This window comes from Sorex fumeus, unplaced genomic scaffold, assembly GCF_029834395.1.
Source record: "Sorex fumeus unplaced genomic scaffold, SorFum_2.1 ptg000061l, whole genome shotgun sequence".
NCBI lineage: Eukaryota > Metazoa > Chordata > Mammalia > Eulipotyphla > Soricidae > Sorex > Sorex fumeus.
This window is the reverse complement of record NW_026606118.1, coordinates 36,449,563-36,469,535: the sequence shown is the minus strand read 5'-3', so window position 1 is coordinate 36,469,535 and position 19,973 is coordinate 36,449,563. Positions and strand designations below refer to the sequence as shown.

The window sequence follows — 19,973 nt, the reverse complement described above, 5'->3', positions numbered from 1 at the left end:
AAGAAATGAACAGAATATCTCTTCTCTGTATCCTGGTTTGGATTTGCTGATTCAGGAAGCAATATATTGGTTAAGGAAAGTGACTGCAATCAATTTAGCTTAAAGATTTCGCAACTACAAATCACCTTGTGGGCTGAGGTACTTTGTAGACTCTACAACCTGACTGCTTGGGGTGTCTGTTTCATCTCAGTCGTGAAGCACAGTGGGTAGGAGGTTTGCCTTGCATACAGCCGACCCGAATTCGATTCCTCTGCCCCTCTTGAAGAACCTGGCAAGCTACAGAGAGTATTCTGCCCGCACAGCAAAGCCTGGCAAACTACCTGTGACATATTCGATATGCCAAAAACAGTAACACAATGGAGATGTTACTGGTGCCCGCTCGAGCAAATCGATAAACAATGGGAGGACAGTGTTACAGTGCTAGAGTATCACCAGAATCTCTCTTCTTTAGAGTAAGAGGTAGACAAGAGAAAGAGAGAACACACAGAACCTTTTTAAGATAATGGGGAGGAAATGCCATTTTGTAAGAGAAACAAACAAATCCAGTTTCTAGGGTAATTTCCAGATCTAGGGTAATCTACCCTCGATGGTGCTGATAGAAAACTGAATGTCAACAAGGTGGTTGATAGATAGTGCCTGATATTGCTCTTATTATAACTAACCATTTTTGGCAGGATTAATGTCTATTCTGCTCACCTGATGGAATTTATCATCTTGTCTAAAAAAAAAAAAGATAAAAGCTCAATTGCTACTACTCATGGTATCTAAGCAAATCTATCACAAGTCCCTATTAATATTTTAACTCATGGTATCATTTTCTTGTCATAAGCAGGGAACTAAGCATGCCTTTGATTATATACTTTGGTTCCCATTTTAGGTTTTTATAATGGAGAGATAAAAATTATTTGCCTTTTCATGTACAGTAATATCACATATAATATCACATATATTATCGTGCAAAATAATCCCCAGATAATTATGAGGATTTTGAAAAACATTTAAATCCTCAAAAATTCAGAAAAGACTATAGAAAAACTAAGTGCGAATCAAAAGTTGAGCCTTTATTGTTTTAGATTTCATGAGTTTTTCTATAAATGGGAAGAAGGGGGAAAGAACAAGTTAACTTTCAAAATGGAAAATAAGGGGCTAGAGCAATAGTTCAGTGAGAAGGGTGTCTGCTTTGCATGCTGTAGGCCTGTGTTCAATTCTTGGTACCCCATATGTTCCCCCTGGCCTGCCATGAATGATCCCTAAATACAGAGCCAGAGTCATCCTTGAGAACTGACAGATGTAGTCCCAAGACAAAAGCAAAGTAACTAAATAAATATAAAGCAAAATGAAAATTAATATTAATACAAATCAGAAATTACCTTGATCCTAAATGCAGCTCCAGGTATTCTTAAGAGACCTTCTGTTTCCAAACCTCCTTCTTCAATATGAGAAATCAGCTGTGCATAAGCAAAGACCATTCTGATGTTGGTATTCAGAACAGGTACAATTCCAAATTTCACATGTGTTTCACATTTAAATAAATGGAAACCATTTGCAGTGACATGCAACTGAATTTTATAAAGTTGTGTAAGCTGTGTCACTACCACTGTCCTTTAAACCAAAGAGGCCCAAAACTTAAGTTATAATTTAGAAAAATTGTGTATTATTTTTTTTGAAACAGAAATCTGAAATTTCACACAACAGCTGCAGTACTGAGAATGTAGATGTTCCTTATTGAAAAAGCACCAAAGAGCATTCATTTCTCTTGAATTTACAGAGCCAGATTTATTCTGCAATCAAATAAATCTTATGAAATTCTTGTATTTACACATACACCTCTCATTTTTAGTTTGCTCAAAGAAAAATAATTTATAATATGGCAAGGGACAATGGCGAATATTGACTTCTTAAGGTTTTAAGCTTTTGTAGTAAGCTTAAACTTAAAAAGTTTTTATATAAGGTTCCTAAATCATATCCTATGAATACATCCAAATCGTTCTATCTCCAGAACCACAATAAAATTACAGAGATTTTCTTTCAAAAAGGCAAAAAGTCCGAAGAAAGCACATGGAGAAATCATAATGATAAACTTCTGGGGCTAGGAAGAAGATAAAAGAGTGGTTAGTTCTTGGCAGTGATCTTCCAAGAGGAATATACACTCCCTAGGCAGGACACAAAGACTTTAGGAAGAGACACTGCTATTTTAAGGAAATCAATTTCCTTGTTCTCAGTTTGAATACAAGACATTCCAAAAATCATATGGATTCTCCTTTCTATCACCTCCTTTTTCTTTGTATCCACTTTATAAAAGACAGACCTACTCCATTCATTTTCAAACCTACTCGGATACTTGGTGTACACCCTAAACATTAAATATCCCAGTATGTCAAAAGAGAGTAAAATTGATTAATCAAGAATCTATCAGCTAAACTCACTGTGTTTGCTATGCTTATGAAAGTGTCTTTTAGAACTAAAGCATGGAATCATAAATGTGGTCTTTGACCTTTGTCTAGATGTTCTGAAGTCAGATATATTGCAGTACATAGGTAAGAGAGGAGATGGCAATTTTTCTGCATGACCTCACCTCTTCTGTCCCTGGATTATAGCCAAGGAATGTACTAATCTCAAAAGAGGTCAGAATAAAGCATAGGGAAGTCTCAAAATTCTCCCAAGGATTTATGAGCTGAAGAGAAGCAATCTTGACTATTTCAAGTAGAACATATGTTTTAAAAATTTCAACTGGAATATTTCCCAAGATTAAGTTTTTATAAATTACACTAGTTAAAATAATGCCGAGAAAAAATTTATATAAGTTATTTTAATTAGATGGGCATGAATCATTAAATATCTAATGCCAAATTTATAAGATAATATAAAATCTAATCAATGTACAAGCAATTTTATTTCATCTTACAAAATGTTTTAACTATCCTATCAACAAAAATTAAAGTTATAAAAATAAATTATATGCTAGCTGCTGGGACATTATCTGCATTTAGCAGCATTTGATTGTTGATTTCCTTAAGATCACAGAAAGTACTATAACCAGACAAGTTAATGAAAATACTTTCAAATTTACTTCATTCAATATCTAAAACTGAAATAACATTTTTAGACATTATATTACATTGTATTAAAATATAAATACTCTGTAGTTTTCCTTCTATTTAAAAATAGAGAAATAAAATGATATTTTATATATACATTAATCATATCAAGTTTAAAAACTAATTTTAGCTTTTTTTCCCTCTGGAAAGAAAGATGGCAGCCACTTCGGAGCTTTATGAAAAGCCAGGTATGAGCCGGTTGTGATGGGGTGACTGAAACCTCATGGGAAGGGGGTGTTCCTGGCTCGTCCTTCACAACCTACCGAGGTCAGGAGTTGCCCCCCAAGAGCGGCTCTCCGGCACAGCCATGCCTCCAGAGCACAGAAACCAATCTCATAATTATCTGACTCTCAGCAGAAATACTTCCAGGCTTAATAAGTAAAATACCAGAAATCCAAAATCATTTGATTCTTGTAAACTGCCGTAGAAAACAATTTATTTCACAATGCCTTTTCAGCATGTCCGATTTGGGGGTGTTAACTCTAAATAATAATGGTGCATCTTTTGTCAAAACAATGAATCTAATCAAAGTAGATATAGTGTTAACTAGAATTCATCTGCCTCACAGGCATTGAGAGGGTTGGGGGGGTTGTTGGGGTTCTTGGTGGTGAAAAATAAGTGCTGGTGAAGGGAAATGTGTTTGATGATCGCATGACCAAGACTTAAACCTGAAAGCTTTATAACTTTTCCCACAGTGATTCAATAAATTTAAAAAAAAAACAACTAATTTTAAAGATACATTCTTAGCCATATCAGCAGTTTCCTTAGCATTTCCCAAAATAAATTTATATGAATTAAAAAATGAATTAAAATTAGGTCCTCTTTACTTTTATACAAAGTATGTTAGACTTTGCTGATTAGGGTGACAATGAGAGTAGAAATTGATAATTCGGTAGAATTTTTCCATAAATTAAAAATTAAAAATGCATATTTTTATTTTCATCATCCTTTCTGAGAATATGTTCAAACAATGTGAATCTAAGTAAAAAAAATACACATAAATACAATTCACATATATTAAATAAGTTTAACTAAGGCCCTCTTTAGATACACTTCTCAGTGATTAAGAAAACATAATTCCTTAAAGATTAATAATAAATCTTGCACAATTTTTTTCATCCAATTCTCTGAAAAAAAATCAAGATAATACCTAATTCAATTGTCAGTTAATAACTAAACAATATTTTCATAAATTACAGTGATTTTTTTCTTTAGCAAGTATGCAAATAGATAGGTGGTAATTTAAGAGTAAACTCTATGTGCTTTAAAAGAAAAAAAAGAGCATAAAGCTGTTAGTGCTATTATTTGATGACTTCAAATATCAGAGAAGCCAGAACACTGCAGAGTCAAAAATGTTAAAGAAAGAAAGGAGCAATTTCAAGAGAAAATGAGAAATGATTGCATGAAATCTTGAGCCTTGATCAAAGGGTATCACTGAATCTTTGTGGCAACCAAAGCTTACCTTTCACTGGTGCAATGAAAAATCTGATATGTCAACTTGACTGGGATATGGTACACACATGTGGTCGTACATCAGTTTACATGTAGCTGTGATTTTACTTTTTGGATTTAGTAACATTTGACTAAAGTACAAATGTAAAGTATGTAAAGTACTCTACATAACACAAATGGGCCTCAATCTGTAAATTAAAGGTTACAAAACCAAAGAGCAACTCTGCCTTTGAGATTGCAGCATAGAACTCTGTGTAAGTTTTTAGGGGGTAGATTTTGACTACAACAATAACATTTGCACAAGTTTCCAAACTGTTGCTCTCCATATTTAAGATCTGCCAACACTCACAACTGCATAAAACAATTCTTTGAAATAAATTCCTCAATCTCATACACACACAAACACACATGCACACATGCAGGCACGCACACAGACATACTCTGTTGACTCTTGCCAGAACTGTAATTCCAGAGAACTGATATTATAATATCCCTTCTTTGAAGAGTAAACTGTGCATAGTAACTTACATGTCCTATGGCCACTAAAAGAATGTAAATATATGGCCTACAGTTATTGACATCTTTCTCTTAATTACAGGCAACATTGATAAGTATTCATATAGATTCCTGTTCTAAAAAATTGATGCTTGTGGATTATTACACGAATAAAAGAAATGTCTTAGTATCTATCGCAGAGTTTGGAATAAGAAAAAAATTAGTGGCAAATGCATCATTTTAATATTGAATGAGTTTATTACAACAAACAACCTTAAAAGGTACAATTGGTACACTTAACTACCCTCAGAATTTTCAAAAACCAAGAATCTTCAAGAAAGATACTTGGATAGTTTGTAAACTATATGATCTGTGTTCCTCACTGGGTATTCTCCGTTTTTAGCAAATGTATTCTATTTCTAAGCAATGAGGCTCAGAGGTTAGACTGAATTTTCTTTATTGCCATAGATAATCCCCTTATGAATAATTGAGTGTTGACTACAAAAGTGACTTGATAGTTTAGCAATCAGCTTCTAATTCTACTTTATGGCTTCTCTGCCTACTTTGGAAGTAGGCACTGTTAAATTAAATTGGACATCCTCACTGTAAATAGAAAAGCTTGGGAAATACATACAGACATGAAATATTCATGAGGATTCAATTCTCTAGAAATTTATAAGCAGTTCCAACTCCTATGTATTATAGAATTGAAATCTCAATTATACAAAGCCAGATAATATAAGACAGGAAAATGATGCCAGGTAATCACAGCTACAGTAATAACACAGAAAGCATCACCATGAAATAAAAATTATGAGCTCTTGAAACAAATTTGTTTTCTGAATACAAAATCAAAGCACAAAATAAAAGAGCATATCAATTGGAAAACTATATTATAATAGCATGAATGCAAAAAAGAGGACTATTAGACCAAGCATGTTCTTTCTATGCTGACCCATTCAAATGTACTTACTTTTTGAAATATTAAGGGTATTCGAGTCCCTGGTATTTTTCTCTGATCTTGTTCTAACAATACTGTCAGTGGAACACCAAAGAGGCCAGAATCTAAAACAATGAAACAAAAAGTTTCTTCAGTTTAACCAAACAATAAATTACCATTAAAGATGCTAAGGCATAAACTTCCTAATACAGTAATCTAATCAGACAACAATTTCTTTACCTCTCTTTTTAAATGTCAGAGATTGAACCTAGAGTATCATGCAGGCAAAGCACTCACTGCATGACTCAGGTACATCCCCAGCACACAGAAAACCATTCACTGAGTATCTGCTAAGTGAATAATATTGTCTGCTCATTAGGTACACACATACTAATAGGAAAATTCTGGCCCTTCCATACAGAGCAATTAAAAAAAGGAGAAACAACAAATGATTGCATTAATACCAAAATTATTTTTAAAAGTATAAACTGCTATCTACAAGCAATAAGTACTGCAGAAATACAAATATACTAACTGTAATAAAATTAAAAGTTCTGGCAAAAAGCATATATTACTTTACATTTAATGTTCTGTAATACAGCAAAGTATAAACATTTTCAAGAAATGATCCAATATTATTATCCTTTTCTACAAATGCTTTTCTTTAAAAAAAAAAAAAGGTAGATACTTGGCATTTCTAAATTCAAATGTGCAGTTTTGTTTATGTGGGAATAACTTCAGAAGAAATGACAGGTACTGATTTACAATTTTTCTAAATTAAAAGAAAATGCCTAGAGATTGGTCTGAACATAGTTTCTACCAATCAATCACACCCCCACCCCATCACTAAGTGAATAGTTAACATGAAAATGTGACAGCCATCATCAACAGATGTGTAAATCATTTGTCAGCACAGAAAAAGGAGTACCTTGTGGTGAGGACAAGACATTGGAAACCATGAGACTCAACAGGAATGTCATTCAAGAGAACGCTAGCAAATCTAAAAAAAATCTTAGGAGTTTAAACATTAGACATAATCATCAAAAATGCCAAAAGTTCACTTTATAAGGAGTGTACCTTTAATAAGATACAAAATACATAGAAGAAAGAAGAATCTATCAATAGCGATATGCAGTGGGCCAGAGCCATAGATAGCTCAATACTCTGAGCACATGCTTTACATGTAGAAAACCTGTGTTTGACCCCTGGTACTGCATAGTCCCCTAAGCACAGAGGAGGCAGTAGTTCCATGCACTGCAGGGTGTGGTACAAATACCACCCCTCCACAGAAAAAACAGTGATAATCAGAAATGGTTGATATGTTTTTCTCTCCTATGAATCTATTGGGTAACCTCACATAAAAAACATTTTATAACTCATTTGCAAAGTTATGTGTACTATCACAGTCTAAATTATATTTCTGCTTTATATGGCTTTGTTACTACCCTTAAAATATCATCAAAAATCTTTGTCAACCACACTAGATTTGAGAAAACCCGAACTATTCTTTTAACTCAAGAATTTACCATACCAAGCTTTAAGCTAAAATGCAGAGAAACTGAGCACAGAATGAGGTCTCAAGGGACACAGCATGGTAGGAAGGACCTGAAGGGAACATACACTTTAGTCTTAGAGAGAAATTGCTTTTAAAACTTAAATCAGGTGCATGTTTGTCTTTGCTAATGTTACCATAGCAACTTCATAATCCACATTCTTGCTTTCTCTTTAGCAGATAACTTCAATGTTAAAAAACAAAAATTAAAGGAAACAGAGATTCCTAAGAAGTAAAGAATGTCAAAAGAGAATCATCTGAATTTCCAGACTAATAAAATCTTGGGAAGACACAAACATTTCTAAGAAATGTCTATTCTGTAGCATACTTTTTAAAAAAGATTCTATTTATATAATGGTTAAAACAAGCTGCTTACAAACTAAAAACTACATTGATCTATGATGAATACAATTAAATGCAATTGTATGCCACAATGGTATTATTTTAATAAATGTTATATTTTTATAAAGTAGAGTACAATTTGAACATGCACAAGTTTTTATTTAAGGTGGCTGATAGAGTCATTTTTAAAGATAAGATTTGGAAATGAATATACATACAAATTTCTTTTCTTTTCTTTTTTGATAACGTAGGAGTACTGCTATTTATTCAGCCACTGATTATGCTGATTGAATTGGGCATGAACTCCACCAGAAATGCACTTTTTTTTGCTTTTTTTGGGTCACATCCGGCGATGCACAGGGGTTACTTATGGCTCTGCACTCAGGGATTACTCCTGACAGTGCTCAGGGGACCACACAGGATGCTGGGATTCAAACCCGGGTTGGCCGTGTGCAAGGCAAACCCCCTATCTGCTGTGCTATCGCTCTAGCCCCCAGTACCAAACATTTTTTTAAAGTTAAAATTGTTTTAAATATATAGTGCTTTTATTTTATTTATTTATTTATTTATTTTTGATTTTTGGATCACACCTGGCGATGCTCAGGAGTTACTCCTGGCTCTGTGCTCAGGAATCACTCCTGGCAGTGCTTGGGGGACCATATGGGATGCTGGGAATTGAATTCAGGTCAGCTGTGTGCAAGGCAAACACCCTACCTGCTATGCTATCGCTCCAGACCAAAATATATAGTGCTTTTAAAAAAGAGCATAATCATTAATATTCTTTGATCATAATTCCCTTTTATAGTAATTAAATATTTGATTATGACCTTTGTAGTCTAGGACACAGAGTATTTTTATCAAATGCTATATTTTTGAAAGAAATATTTTATTTGGAGGGGGCCACATTTATCAGTATTCAGTTCGCTACTCCTGGTTCAGTGCCAGGAATCAAACTCAGGCCTTCTACATGCAGAGCTTGCAACAGCCCATTGAGTTCTCCTTCTGGACCAGCAGGCAACATTTCAGAGTCTGAACTTCGGTTGTACTCAATTTTCGTTAAAGTGTAGGTATTTATTCTCCAAAATAGACAGAAACCCAAGAACATCCTTGCAACAGAAGTAATTTTTTTTTATTTCAAGATTACCTCTTGTTTTGATTTTCACAGCTTTTTGTTGCTTCAGTTCAACCCCCAAGATATCAAAGAGAGCAGTCAGTTCAACTAGGACTATTGGGCAAACTTTCTTCATGTCCTGGGGTGCGAGATCACCAATCTTGGTGGTGCCAGTTTTGTCTTTTGGCAACTTTGAATTCTGAAAGAGATCATGAATCAGTAAACACTCACATTTTTAGCTCCTTTTAAAATGAAAGATGAACAAACTTAACTAGAAAAAATTAACAGTGCTCAGAATACAGACAAGAAAATCTATGGTAAAATTTCTTCAGTCAGAACAAAGAGTCATATTATAGGACTAACGATCTTCAATCCATGGGAAGTTCAGGAGTCAATATCTAAAGTCGAGCATTAGGACCAGACTATGAACTCGGACACCCAAGAACAGTGTCTCAGAGGACAAGAGAGACAGAAACCCAAGTGAGAGAAAGATCTCTAAGAGACCTTCAAAGATATCAAGATATCAAGGAAGATTAGAAACCAAACTATGTAGAGCCACGAGAGGACTTGCTGGATAAGAGAGAAGAGTAGCTATAGTTGCATACTTTGGATATGTCAACTATATTCAGGTACTATATAGATATGAGTATTAAACACAGATCATCACACATAAGAGCTACATATTCTACCACTGAGCTACAGCCATAGCCCTAACTATACAGATTATGTATTTGTTTGTATAAGCCTTGTCAAAAGCAAGTCCTCAAAACATTGGGTAAACACTCAGAATCGTTCCTCTCCCTGGAAATCTTTAGTAGAAGGCAAAAGATTTGTACAATATGAAGAGAAATCAGAGTATGAACACGATTTATTTTTAATAGTCATCACTGTATCACTGTCCTCCCGTTGTTCATCGATTTGCTTGAGCGGGCTCAGTAGAGTCTCCATTGGAGACTTTTTTGTTACTGTGTTTGGCATATCGAATACATCACGGTAAAGAGCCAAATAATGCATATAGGACAGTAGATTGGGGGATGGGAGAGTAGAGAGGAGCATAACAGCACAGACTTTAGAGTTAGATGGACTACAGTGACCTAGTTACTAACTAGATTTTTACGGGTCTGGTAATTTCTTAACTCATTTTTCAGTAGAAAGAAAAGTAGACAAGGGAAAGAAAGTAGAAAGGGTAAAGGAAAGAGGGGAAGGAAAAGGGCCATCCAATTCAGGGGGCTACTGAGAGGTCATTTGTGACCAAGTTTTATGTAGACTTGACTTCCACAGTTAAAGGCCAAGCACGCTCAAGGGATTTGCTTATATTCCCTTTTATTTGCTTGTGTTTGCAGTTCTGAAAGCACTGTTCAGGGAGCCATGGATGGTTATCAACTGAGTCCAGCTGTCAAAACTACTCTAATAATCAATACTAAAGTTTTTTTTGGTAGGAGTACTGCTATTTATTCAGCCACTGATTAGCTGATTGAATTGTGCATGAACTCCACCTTACTTTTTTTTTCCATTTTTTATAATTTTATTTATTGAATCACCATGAGAGCAGTTACAAAGCTTTTGGGTCTAAGTCTCAGTCATACAATAAAACACCCGTACCTTCACCAGTGCCCATTCTCCACCACCAAAAATCCCAGTATACCCCCATCCCAAACCCTCCCCCTGCCTGTGGGGCAGATGATTTCCACATTACTCTCTCTCTACTTTGATCACATTCACTATTTCGACACCAGACCCACCATTATTTGAGATTTTACCCCAACACTCAGATCTGCTGAAAAGGCAACAATAGACAAGTTATATTCTATTGCTGGTTATGAATAACATATGATGTTGTGTGGCTGCAGTAGGGCCATGTGATTTTGAAATTCCGAAATTTTAACACTTAAATCTGGAGGAATTTCTGCCAAAAGCCACTGGGTTTCGAGATCTGCTCCCGATTCTCTGGGATCATGGCCGTTGAGCAGCTTAATGAGGAGCCAGAGAGGCCGTTTGTGGGCGATGACTTGGGGTCTCGTTGGGGTGGGGAGGATTGGCCCGGCTCCCCGCCCCCCATCCCAAGAGGCCCAACATGTTTCATTACTGCGGCCCAAGCAATACTAAAGTTTTTAAAAAATGGATACCAAAACCTTTTTCACCTTCTTTCTCTCCTGATTATAAAGCAAAGTTTTCAAAGGTACAAAACACATAACTACTTTATAAGCTGAAGGAAGAAATAGTTAACAAGTATCTATCTGACTTCTGTGAATCTTCATAAAATACAAAACTATGTCACACTTCAATTCCATTGCAGAGAATGAGATTGTCATAAAATATAGTTAATAATCTACATGTCATTGTATTTTAAATAATTTAAAAATTCTCAATTTTAATTTAAAATATGATAAATATCCAAAGGCAACACTAATATAACATAAAAGCTTCCCCTGCTGCTTATCATGGTCCTTGTTATCAGGAGAAACTATTCCTGATAAAGATTCTCAACAAAGTGGGAACTGAAGGAACTTTCCTCAACATAATCAAAGTTATTTACCACAAGACTACAGTAAGCATTATACTCAATGAGGAAAAAGTAAAATCCTTCCCTCAAAGATCAGGCACAAGACTAGAGTGCTGTCTCTCCCCACTTCTATTCAACACAGAACTAGAAGTATTTGCCATAGAAATTAGGCAAGAAAAATATATCAAGGGTATCCATGTAAGAAAGGAAGAAGTCAAGCTCTCACTATTTGTGGATGACATGATATTATATTAAGAAAATTCTAAAGACTCTAAAACAATATCCTAGAAACAAAGATTTGCATAGTAAAGTGGCCTACAAAATTAATACTCAAAAGTCCATTGCTTTCCTAGATGCAGATAATGAAAGAGAAGTGAAAGTTCTTTTTTTTAATTCTATTCACAATTTGCCTCAGAAAAAAATCAAGTAACCTCAGAATCAGTTTAACTGAGGAGGGGAAAGATCTACACAAAGAAAACTACAAAATATTACATCAAGAAAAAAAAGAGCGGACACAAGGAAATGGAAAATGTCCCCTGCTCATCGACTGGGAGAATTAATATCATCAGAATGACAGTATTTTTCAAAGCATCACACAGATTCAATGCAGTCCCTCTATGGATGCCCGTGACATTTAAAAAAAACAGATAAAACATTTCTGAAATTTATATAGAGCAATAACCCTCTCCCCCCGACCAAATACCTAATGCAATACTTGGGGAAAAAAGATGAGATCATCAATTTCCTTAACTTCAAACTATACTACAAAGTGGTAGTAATAACAACAGCATGGTATTGGAATAAAGACAGACACTAAAGACTATGGAATAGAGATGGATCCTAAGACAGACCCTTATGTATATGATCAGTTAGTCTTTGAAAAAGAAACAAAAAATATGAAGGACAGCATTTTAAACAAGTAGTACTGGGTCAGCCACATGCAAAAAAATAATGAACTCAAATCTCTTTCTAATGCATGCACAAAAACTAAATCAGAATAGAATAAGTACCTTGATATCATACCTGAATCATAAAGTACATAGAAGAAAACATAGACATATCTCTCCATAACATTGAAGCTAAAGGTATCTTCAAGGATAAAACACCACTAGCTAAGCAAGTGGAAGTAAAGATAAACAAATGGGACTATTAAATTAATAAACTTCTGCACCTCCAAGTAAATGCTGGGCAGGATACAAAGACAACCCACAAAATGGTAGAAGGTATTTACCCAACTCTCCTCTGATAGGGGTTAATATCCAAGATACATAAGGCACAGGTAGAACTTTATAAGTAATGGAATCTAATCCCATTAAAAATGGGGAGAAGCATGCTGAAAGTACACTATAGACCAAACATGATTGCCACTCATTGCCTCTTTTGCAAATCACGCCACCCAAAAGGAGAGAGAGAACAAAAGGGAATACCCTGCCACAGAGGCAGGGTGGGATGGGAGGATGGGGGATGGGAGGGATACTGGGATCCGTGGTGGTGGAAAATGGGCACTGGTGGAGGGATGGGTATTTGATCATTGTATAATTGAAACTCTGGCACAAAAATTTGTAAGTCTACAACTGTACCTCATGGTCTCACTAATAAAAATTTTTTAAAAATGGGGAGAAGAGAAAACTTCCTCAAATGACCATAAAGCACATAAAAATTGCTCTGCATCACAATTTCTTAGGGGGATGCAAATAATAACAACAATGAAATATCTTTTACCACAGACAGCGCACATAATAAAAGAACAACCTGTGCTGGCGTGGATGAGGGAGGAAGAGAATCTCATTCACTCTGATTGGAATGTCAATTAGTCCAGTATTTCTGGAAAATAGCATGGACATTTATATACAATCTAGGAACTGAGCTTCCATTTGACCCAGCAACCCCACTTCTTATAATATACTCCAAGGGCCCAAGAACAAAATGGGGAAGAGACATTTGCATCTCTGTGTTTCCTGCAGTACTCTCACAATAACCAAAATCGAGAAGCAATCCAAGTGTCCAAAAACAGATGAGTGGATGAAGAAACTATGGTACATATGCACAGGAAATATAACTTGAGTGTAAGTAAAGATAAAGTCATGCAATTTGCTGCTACATAAAGGGATTAGGAGAGCATCATGCTGAGTAAAGTCAGAGGGTAAAAGACTGACACAGAATGATCTCTCTCATAGGAAAGATATTAATATATATATATATAATAGTGGAATAATGAACACCCAAGACAAAGGAAACAAAGAACATGAAAACTGGTATTCAGTAAGAAACATGCCACTTGAGGGGGCTGGGGGTAGGACAGGAAGTGGGGAATATCTATGGTGGAGTAAAGCATTCAACTAGAAGGAGGAGCTGTTACTGAAAGGTGGAAATGTATTCTATATAAAACCCTATCAGCAACAGTACAGAAAACTACAGTGCGAAAACTTATATGTTAAAAACGTAACCCCTAGAGGCCTAGAGTGATAGTATAGCAGGTAGGGTATTTGCCTTGCATGCGGCCAACCCGGGTTTGATTCCCAGCATCCCGTGTGGTCCTCTGAGCACTGCCAGGAGTAATTCCTGAGTGCAAAGCCAGGAGTAGCCCCTGTTCATTACCGGGTGTGACCCAAAAAGCCAAAAAAAAAAATGTATCCCCTAAAGACGTAGACTTGTGGGTGGTAGGTAAATGGGGTTAGGGTGGGGGTATTCTTGGTGGAGGAATGTGGAGACTGGTAAATGAATGGGAGTTGAAACATTGTATGCCTGAAGCCAAAGAATGAATGACTTTGTAATTTCAAGATGACTAAATTAAAAAAAAAAACTATCCCTTAATCTATAAATCTTTTATAGTTCAGAAAAACATGTCAGCAACAAACATCTGTGGGATTAAAGGTAAAGGTAAAGGTAAAGGCCCTCCCGTTGATCGTCAATTTGCTCGAGCGGGCCCAGTAACGTCTCCATTGGAGACTTTGTTGTTACTGTGTTTGGCATATCAAATACTCTCGGTAGCTTGCCGGGCTCTCCGAGAGGGGCGGAGGAATCGAACTCGGGTCGGCCATGTTGGCCGCTTGTAAGGCGAACGCCCTACCCGCTGTGCTATCGCTCCAGCCCAATTTAATCTGTGGGATTAAATTCATAGAAATTCTTTACATTTCAATATCAGTTTATTCCAGTCATCATTTCCTCAAAATATTTTATGGACTCATAACTTCAGTAGAGCTCACCATATAGCATCTTTCTTAGTTTAATCACCATGAACTTACAGAAGCTGTGAACCTCAGGAATACAATGAGCATTCTAACAGTAAGAAAGTGTAAATGCTTGGCCAGATAATCACATGGCTGAGGTTTCATCAAAGTACTAGAAACCATAGCAATTAAAATCTTTCACACCCCCATCGCTGGTGCCATTAACCTATTAACAAAACAACTGTTTTGGGGTCATCAATGAATCTAAAGAAGTTGAGAAAGCAACGGTCCTAAAATAATTACTAAATATTGAGCTGTTAATTCCATTCAAGCAAATTCATTATCAAGAAAAAGACTTCCATAAGAACTTTCTATATAACCATTTCTATTGACTGTGCTATAGTTCTGGGTGTCCATTGTAGTAGAAAATAAGTCTTAAATTTGTATTAGATGTTCCCTATGAGAACATTAAACAAAACAACAATAAGTGATTAAATATGCAGTTTAAGTGAATTCTCAGCTAACGGTTAATGATGCACTGCACTGGGGGTAGGGAGCAGTGGAGAGAGTTGTTGAGAATCTAGAGCCAGACTGCTGGTATCAAATTCCATCCATCACTCACAAGGTATCTGATCTTTGGAAAATTACATCACCTCTGCAATTCTACCACTTCATCTAGAAAATGGGTACCACGGTTTGTGGTGAGGATTAAATGGCAATAGAGAAATTACTCAAAAGGTGTTAAGTATTATTGCTGTAATTTTTGCTCTGATCTTTCAATAGTCAAGGTTTTATGGCTTTCTTTTCCTCCTAAATATTACCACAGTGTAAGAATAGGAGAATCATAATATACTCTATTGCTAAAGAGTTTCTTATCCTACTCTGCAATAGGGTAAGACTAATCACAGCATATTTTAGATGGAGAAAGTGAGGCTCAGAAAAGAAGCCATATGGCCATAGCCACTAGCACAATGAGGGTGTAGACTCAGATCTTCTAAAGTCTCAGAGCAACAGCCAGTCTTGTTCTGCTCCACTTTCCATGTCTACCACAGCAGGAAAGAAGGATTCTAGGTCAATACATGTGAAGGGACAGTGAGAAGCCGTGACTTAATCATCATCGGAATCCTACTATACCATAGACCTGGTGCACTGCAGTGCATTTATTTGTTGAATGAAGGCACACCAGAGCCAAGGAGAAATCACAGACCCCAAGCTAGAGGTATAGTTATCAACTTACTGGACCATTTCCTGTGATTTGCACTAAGCTTAACTTTTCAAATTCCAGAAAATGGTATCATTTTCTTCATAATTGTCCATCACCTTATTTACCATATGTGTGTGTATACACATATATGCAATCTCTAAATGTTTCATTAAAATTAGTTGTTTTTGTCCAGTAAGTCAAACACATGTAATCTAATTATTTAAAGCATTACCCAAGGTAAATGTTTAGAGAAACCTGAAATATTATTAGTTCAAACATTGGATTTACCCAGCAATATATGTCAGGAGCTTTATTTATTTATTTATTTAACATTGTGCTTAATGAAAGGAGTAAGTTCTTTATCCCGATGTTTAATTCATAGCAGCAGTTTTAAATATTTATGAAGTTTCCTGTCGTTTTTTGTTTAGTTAATAGACTGGATGGTTCAGTAAGTTGGCTAAGAGGAGGCAGTAAAATTTCAGAAAAAGAAAAGCCCTCTCCCTTTTGAAAAATATGCTTGAAAGGAAGAAATAAAATGAAAATTTTCAAAAAGATAGAAGGTCATTGGTTCTCACATGTTACCACGCAGCAATTAGAGGACTCTCGGGGCCTGTGCCTCTCATCTGCTGGCATCACAGTACCAGAGACACTTCAGGCATTGCAGCAGCGAGGATGGCCTTCTCTTTTTCCTTTTCACTCCTCAAATCACTATTGCTTCAAAAGCTAGGGAATCTACTCTTTCCTGTTCAATTTCTACAGAAGACTTTTTTTTTTATTATTACCTGTTAGAAAACTCATTTCTCACCTAAGGTTTCCTCAGGTGTAAAGTATAATTTAATTATGCTTTATTCATTGCTATTTCCAAAAGATTAAAATATTTTCAAAATAAAGAACATTTGAGGAAACTTTTAAACCTGCAGGCTTCTATCTTTCTTATTTTTTTTAAAAGAAAGCAACTGTCACATTTAACCTTTTTTTTTCTTTTTTAAAAATTGAGAACAATGACCCTAAACATCTTTTTTTTAATCGTGTACACATTAATGCCAATCTTAGGCCTGCAGTACCCTCAGCTGGCCTAGCTACCATTTCCCCTACTGTCCTTCCGCTTTCTTTCTCTCCATTGTTTCATCCTTTGGCAAACTCCCACCTTGAGCCTCCATGTCTCTTTTTTGTTATTCTGTCAGTATGCATGAAGCTGTGTTGCTAGACAACCAAAGTTGTTCTAAAACATGAATCTACTTCAAATTAAAGGTAATTCACTAACAGTTCAAAAGACACAGAATAAAGAGGCAAGATCTAAAGGTAAGGGCATATGTCTAGAATATGAGCTTCACAACAGTTACCATTTCAAAGCTATGATCTTAAAAAGTCCTGAATGAATCTTTAATGTTTGTAGTCTCCAAGAGGGGATGAAAGAGTGATTAAATTTCTACTGTGTATGATGGACCCAGCAAATAGCTTTATTGACATGACATCCCCAAGAGGTGCTGAGTAAGTTGTCAGTACCTATAATACAAGGACACTTAAATCCGTGTGTGTGCGTGCACGCATGCGTGCAAGTGCGTGTAACACATACTTTGAGGGAAATCTGCATGGTCTTTGAATATCCACATTCAGTACTTCACTAGCCATGCAATACATTCAACCTAGTTACTAGTGTAGAAAATATCACAGTATCTATACCACAGATATTCACGAATGAAGTAATAACAGAGTGTATGTCTAATATATCATAGTTGCACAATAACACAATAAGTAGTAGCTAAATCTTCAAACTGAAGCACATTCAACATCATAAAATTGGATCATCAAATTTAAGAGAAGAAATATGAATCCACTGTGAGAGATCATAAAGAATTAACAAAGACTGTTCAGTGTTGCGAGACAAAAAGAAAGCAAATATAAAATGTGATCAATGAAGAACAATGTGGGCTGGAGTGATAGCACAGCAGGAGGGCATTTGCCTTTCACACGGCCAGGTTCGATTTCTCTGCCCCTCTTGGAGAGCTCGGCAAGCTACCAAGAGTATCTCACCCACACAGCAAAGCCTGGCAAGCTACCCGTGACATATTCAATATGCCAAACACAGTAACAAGTCTCAAAATGGAGACGTTACTGGGCCTGCTCGAGCAAATCTATGAACAATGGGGGGGGGGGACAGTGACAGTGACAAAGAAGAACAATGTGTTACATAAAGCTTACTATTTATTTATCAAAGCATGGGAGCACAGAGTAGAAACAGATCTTAAGGTTTTATAAGCTTAGACACCTATACCTGTCTCAGAAAGGTAAACAGAAGAATTGTGGAAAGCTTACACCATACCGATGTCTTCAAGAAGACAGCGAAAAAGAAACGTTTGTATAGATGAACACCTAGTAAATAAAAATACGGTTACATTGACAATTACTAAAGCATGTAATCTGGTAGCTTAAAAATAATTTTATGTTATTTTCTCAATGTATATTTTGATATATTTTAACAACCATGCCAGAAATTAACATGATACTCATATCCCAATGGGTGGGCTAAGGCTTCCTTAATTATAGGGTGAAAATGGGAAAGCCCTTTTAAGCTGGGTACCACATGAAAGAAATCATGTAGGAGGAATATTAAGACTGTTAAACAGAGAATAAAATGATAGAGGAAGCTTTTTAGTCTCTCAGTGGAAATTAATTTCTATTTTATTGCACTTCTGAATCAACTACTTAACACTGTATCACTGTCCTCCCCTTGTTCATCGATTTGCTCGAGCGGGCCCAGTAACATCTCCATTGTGACAATTGTTACTGTGTTTGGTATATCAACTATGTCACGCGTAGCTTGCCAGGCTTTGTCGTCCAGGTGAGATACTCTCGTTAGCTTGCCAGGCTCTCCGAGAGGGGCGGAGGAATCGAACTCAGGTCGGCAATGTTGGCTGTGTACAAGGCAAACGCCTTACTTGCTGTGCATCGCTCCAGCCCAGCTACTTAACATCTATAAAATTTTATTTTTAAAAAATTTTACAAAACATAACATTTGTCACAAACGTTATGTTACACAAAGAATAGCCTGGGAATACAGATCACCCCTTCATAACAAATGAGGAATATTTTTCATTTCTCCCCACTAGGCGTAAAACCAATTAAAGGCAGATACCTGTTTGTGTTTGTTTTTGTTTGGGGGTCACACCTGACAGTGCTCAGAGATTACTCCTGGCTCTGTGCTCAGGAATCACTCCTTGAAGAATTCTGAAGACCATTTGGGTAAAAAGGATCAAACCCAGATGGGTCATGTGCAAGAAAAATGCCCTATCCACTGTATTATCTCTCTGGCATTAAAGGCAGATTCACAAGAAAATGCATGATAAAATCTGAAAACAACCAAGATGTCTGCTATTAGGGGTTTTAGTGAATAAATTATGATAAATCTCCACAATGCATCTATAAAAAAAAAAAAAGGACCATAGCACTGTAGTACTGTCCTCCTGTTGTTCATCAATTTGCTTGAGCAGGCATCAGTAACATCTCCATTGTAAGACTTGTTACTGTTTTTGGCATACTAAATACACCACGTGTAGCTTGCCAGACTTTGCCGTGCGGACAGGATGCTCTTGGTAGTGTGCTGGGCTCTCCGAGAGGGGAGGAGGAATCGAACCCGGGTTGGTCGCATGCAAGGCAAATGCCCTACAGGTGATGCTATCACTCTGGCCCCATTAAAAAAAAAGAATAAGATATTTCTCTGTACAACTATAGAGTAAGTAAGCTTCAGACTATACCATGAGGTTAAAAAGAAAATAGTTGGAGAAAAGTGTGTACCATGGGCTAACATGTATTTACAAACACGTTTTTTTAATACATGTTATGTTATAATACATGAATAAATTTTAAAAGTAAGTAAAAGTAAAGGCCCTCCGGTTGATCATCGATTTGCTCGAGCGGGCCCAGTAACGTCTCCATTGGAGACTTTGTTGTTACTGTGTTTGGCATATCAAATACGTCACAGGGAGCTTGCCAGGCTCTGCCATGCGGGCAAGATACTCTCGGTAGCTTGCCAGGCTCTCCGAGAGGGGCGGAGGAATCGAACTCGGGTCGGCCATGTTGGCCGCTTGTAAGGCGAACGCCCTACC

General features: G+C 36.3%; 1 protein-coding gene and 1 non-coding gene across 3 annotated transcripts in view; both read right to left on the bottom strand.

Annotated features, from left to right (window-relative positions):
- ARHGAP18 (Rho GTPase activating protein 18) overlaps positions 1-19,973 on the bottom strand; it is a 223,219-nt gene that overhangs the window by 37,267 nt on the left and 165,979 nt on the right. For both annotated transcript variants that reach the window (XM_056126016.1, XM_056126015.1), the window contains exons 6-8: positions 9,024-9,189; positions 6,019-6,110; positions 1,371-1,448 (exon numbers count right to left, since the gene is read on the bottom strand). In XM_056126016.1, the coding sequence (XP_055981991.1) occupies positions 1,371-1,448; positions 6,019-6,110; positions 9,024-9,189 (336 nt within the window). The remainder of the gene's footprint in view (positions 1-1,370; positions 1,449-6,018; positions 6,111-9,023; positions 9,190-19,973) is intronic.
- Positions 9,733-9,849, bottom strand: LOC130034895 (U5 spliceosomal RNA). The gene has a single exon (XR_008794194.1). It is a non-coding gene; the product is annotated as a U5 spliceosomal RNA (small nuclear RNA).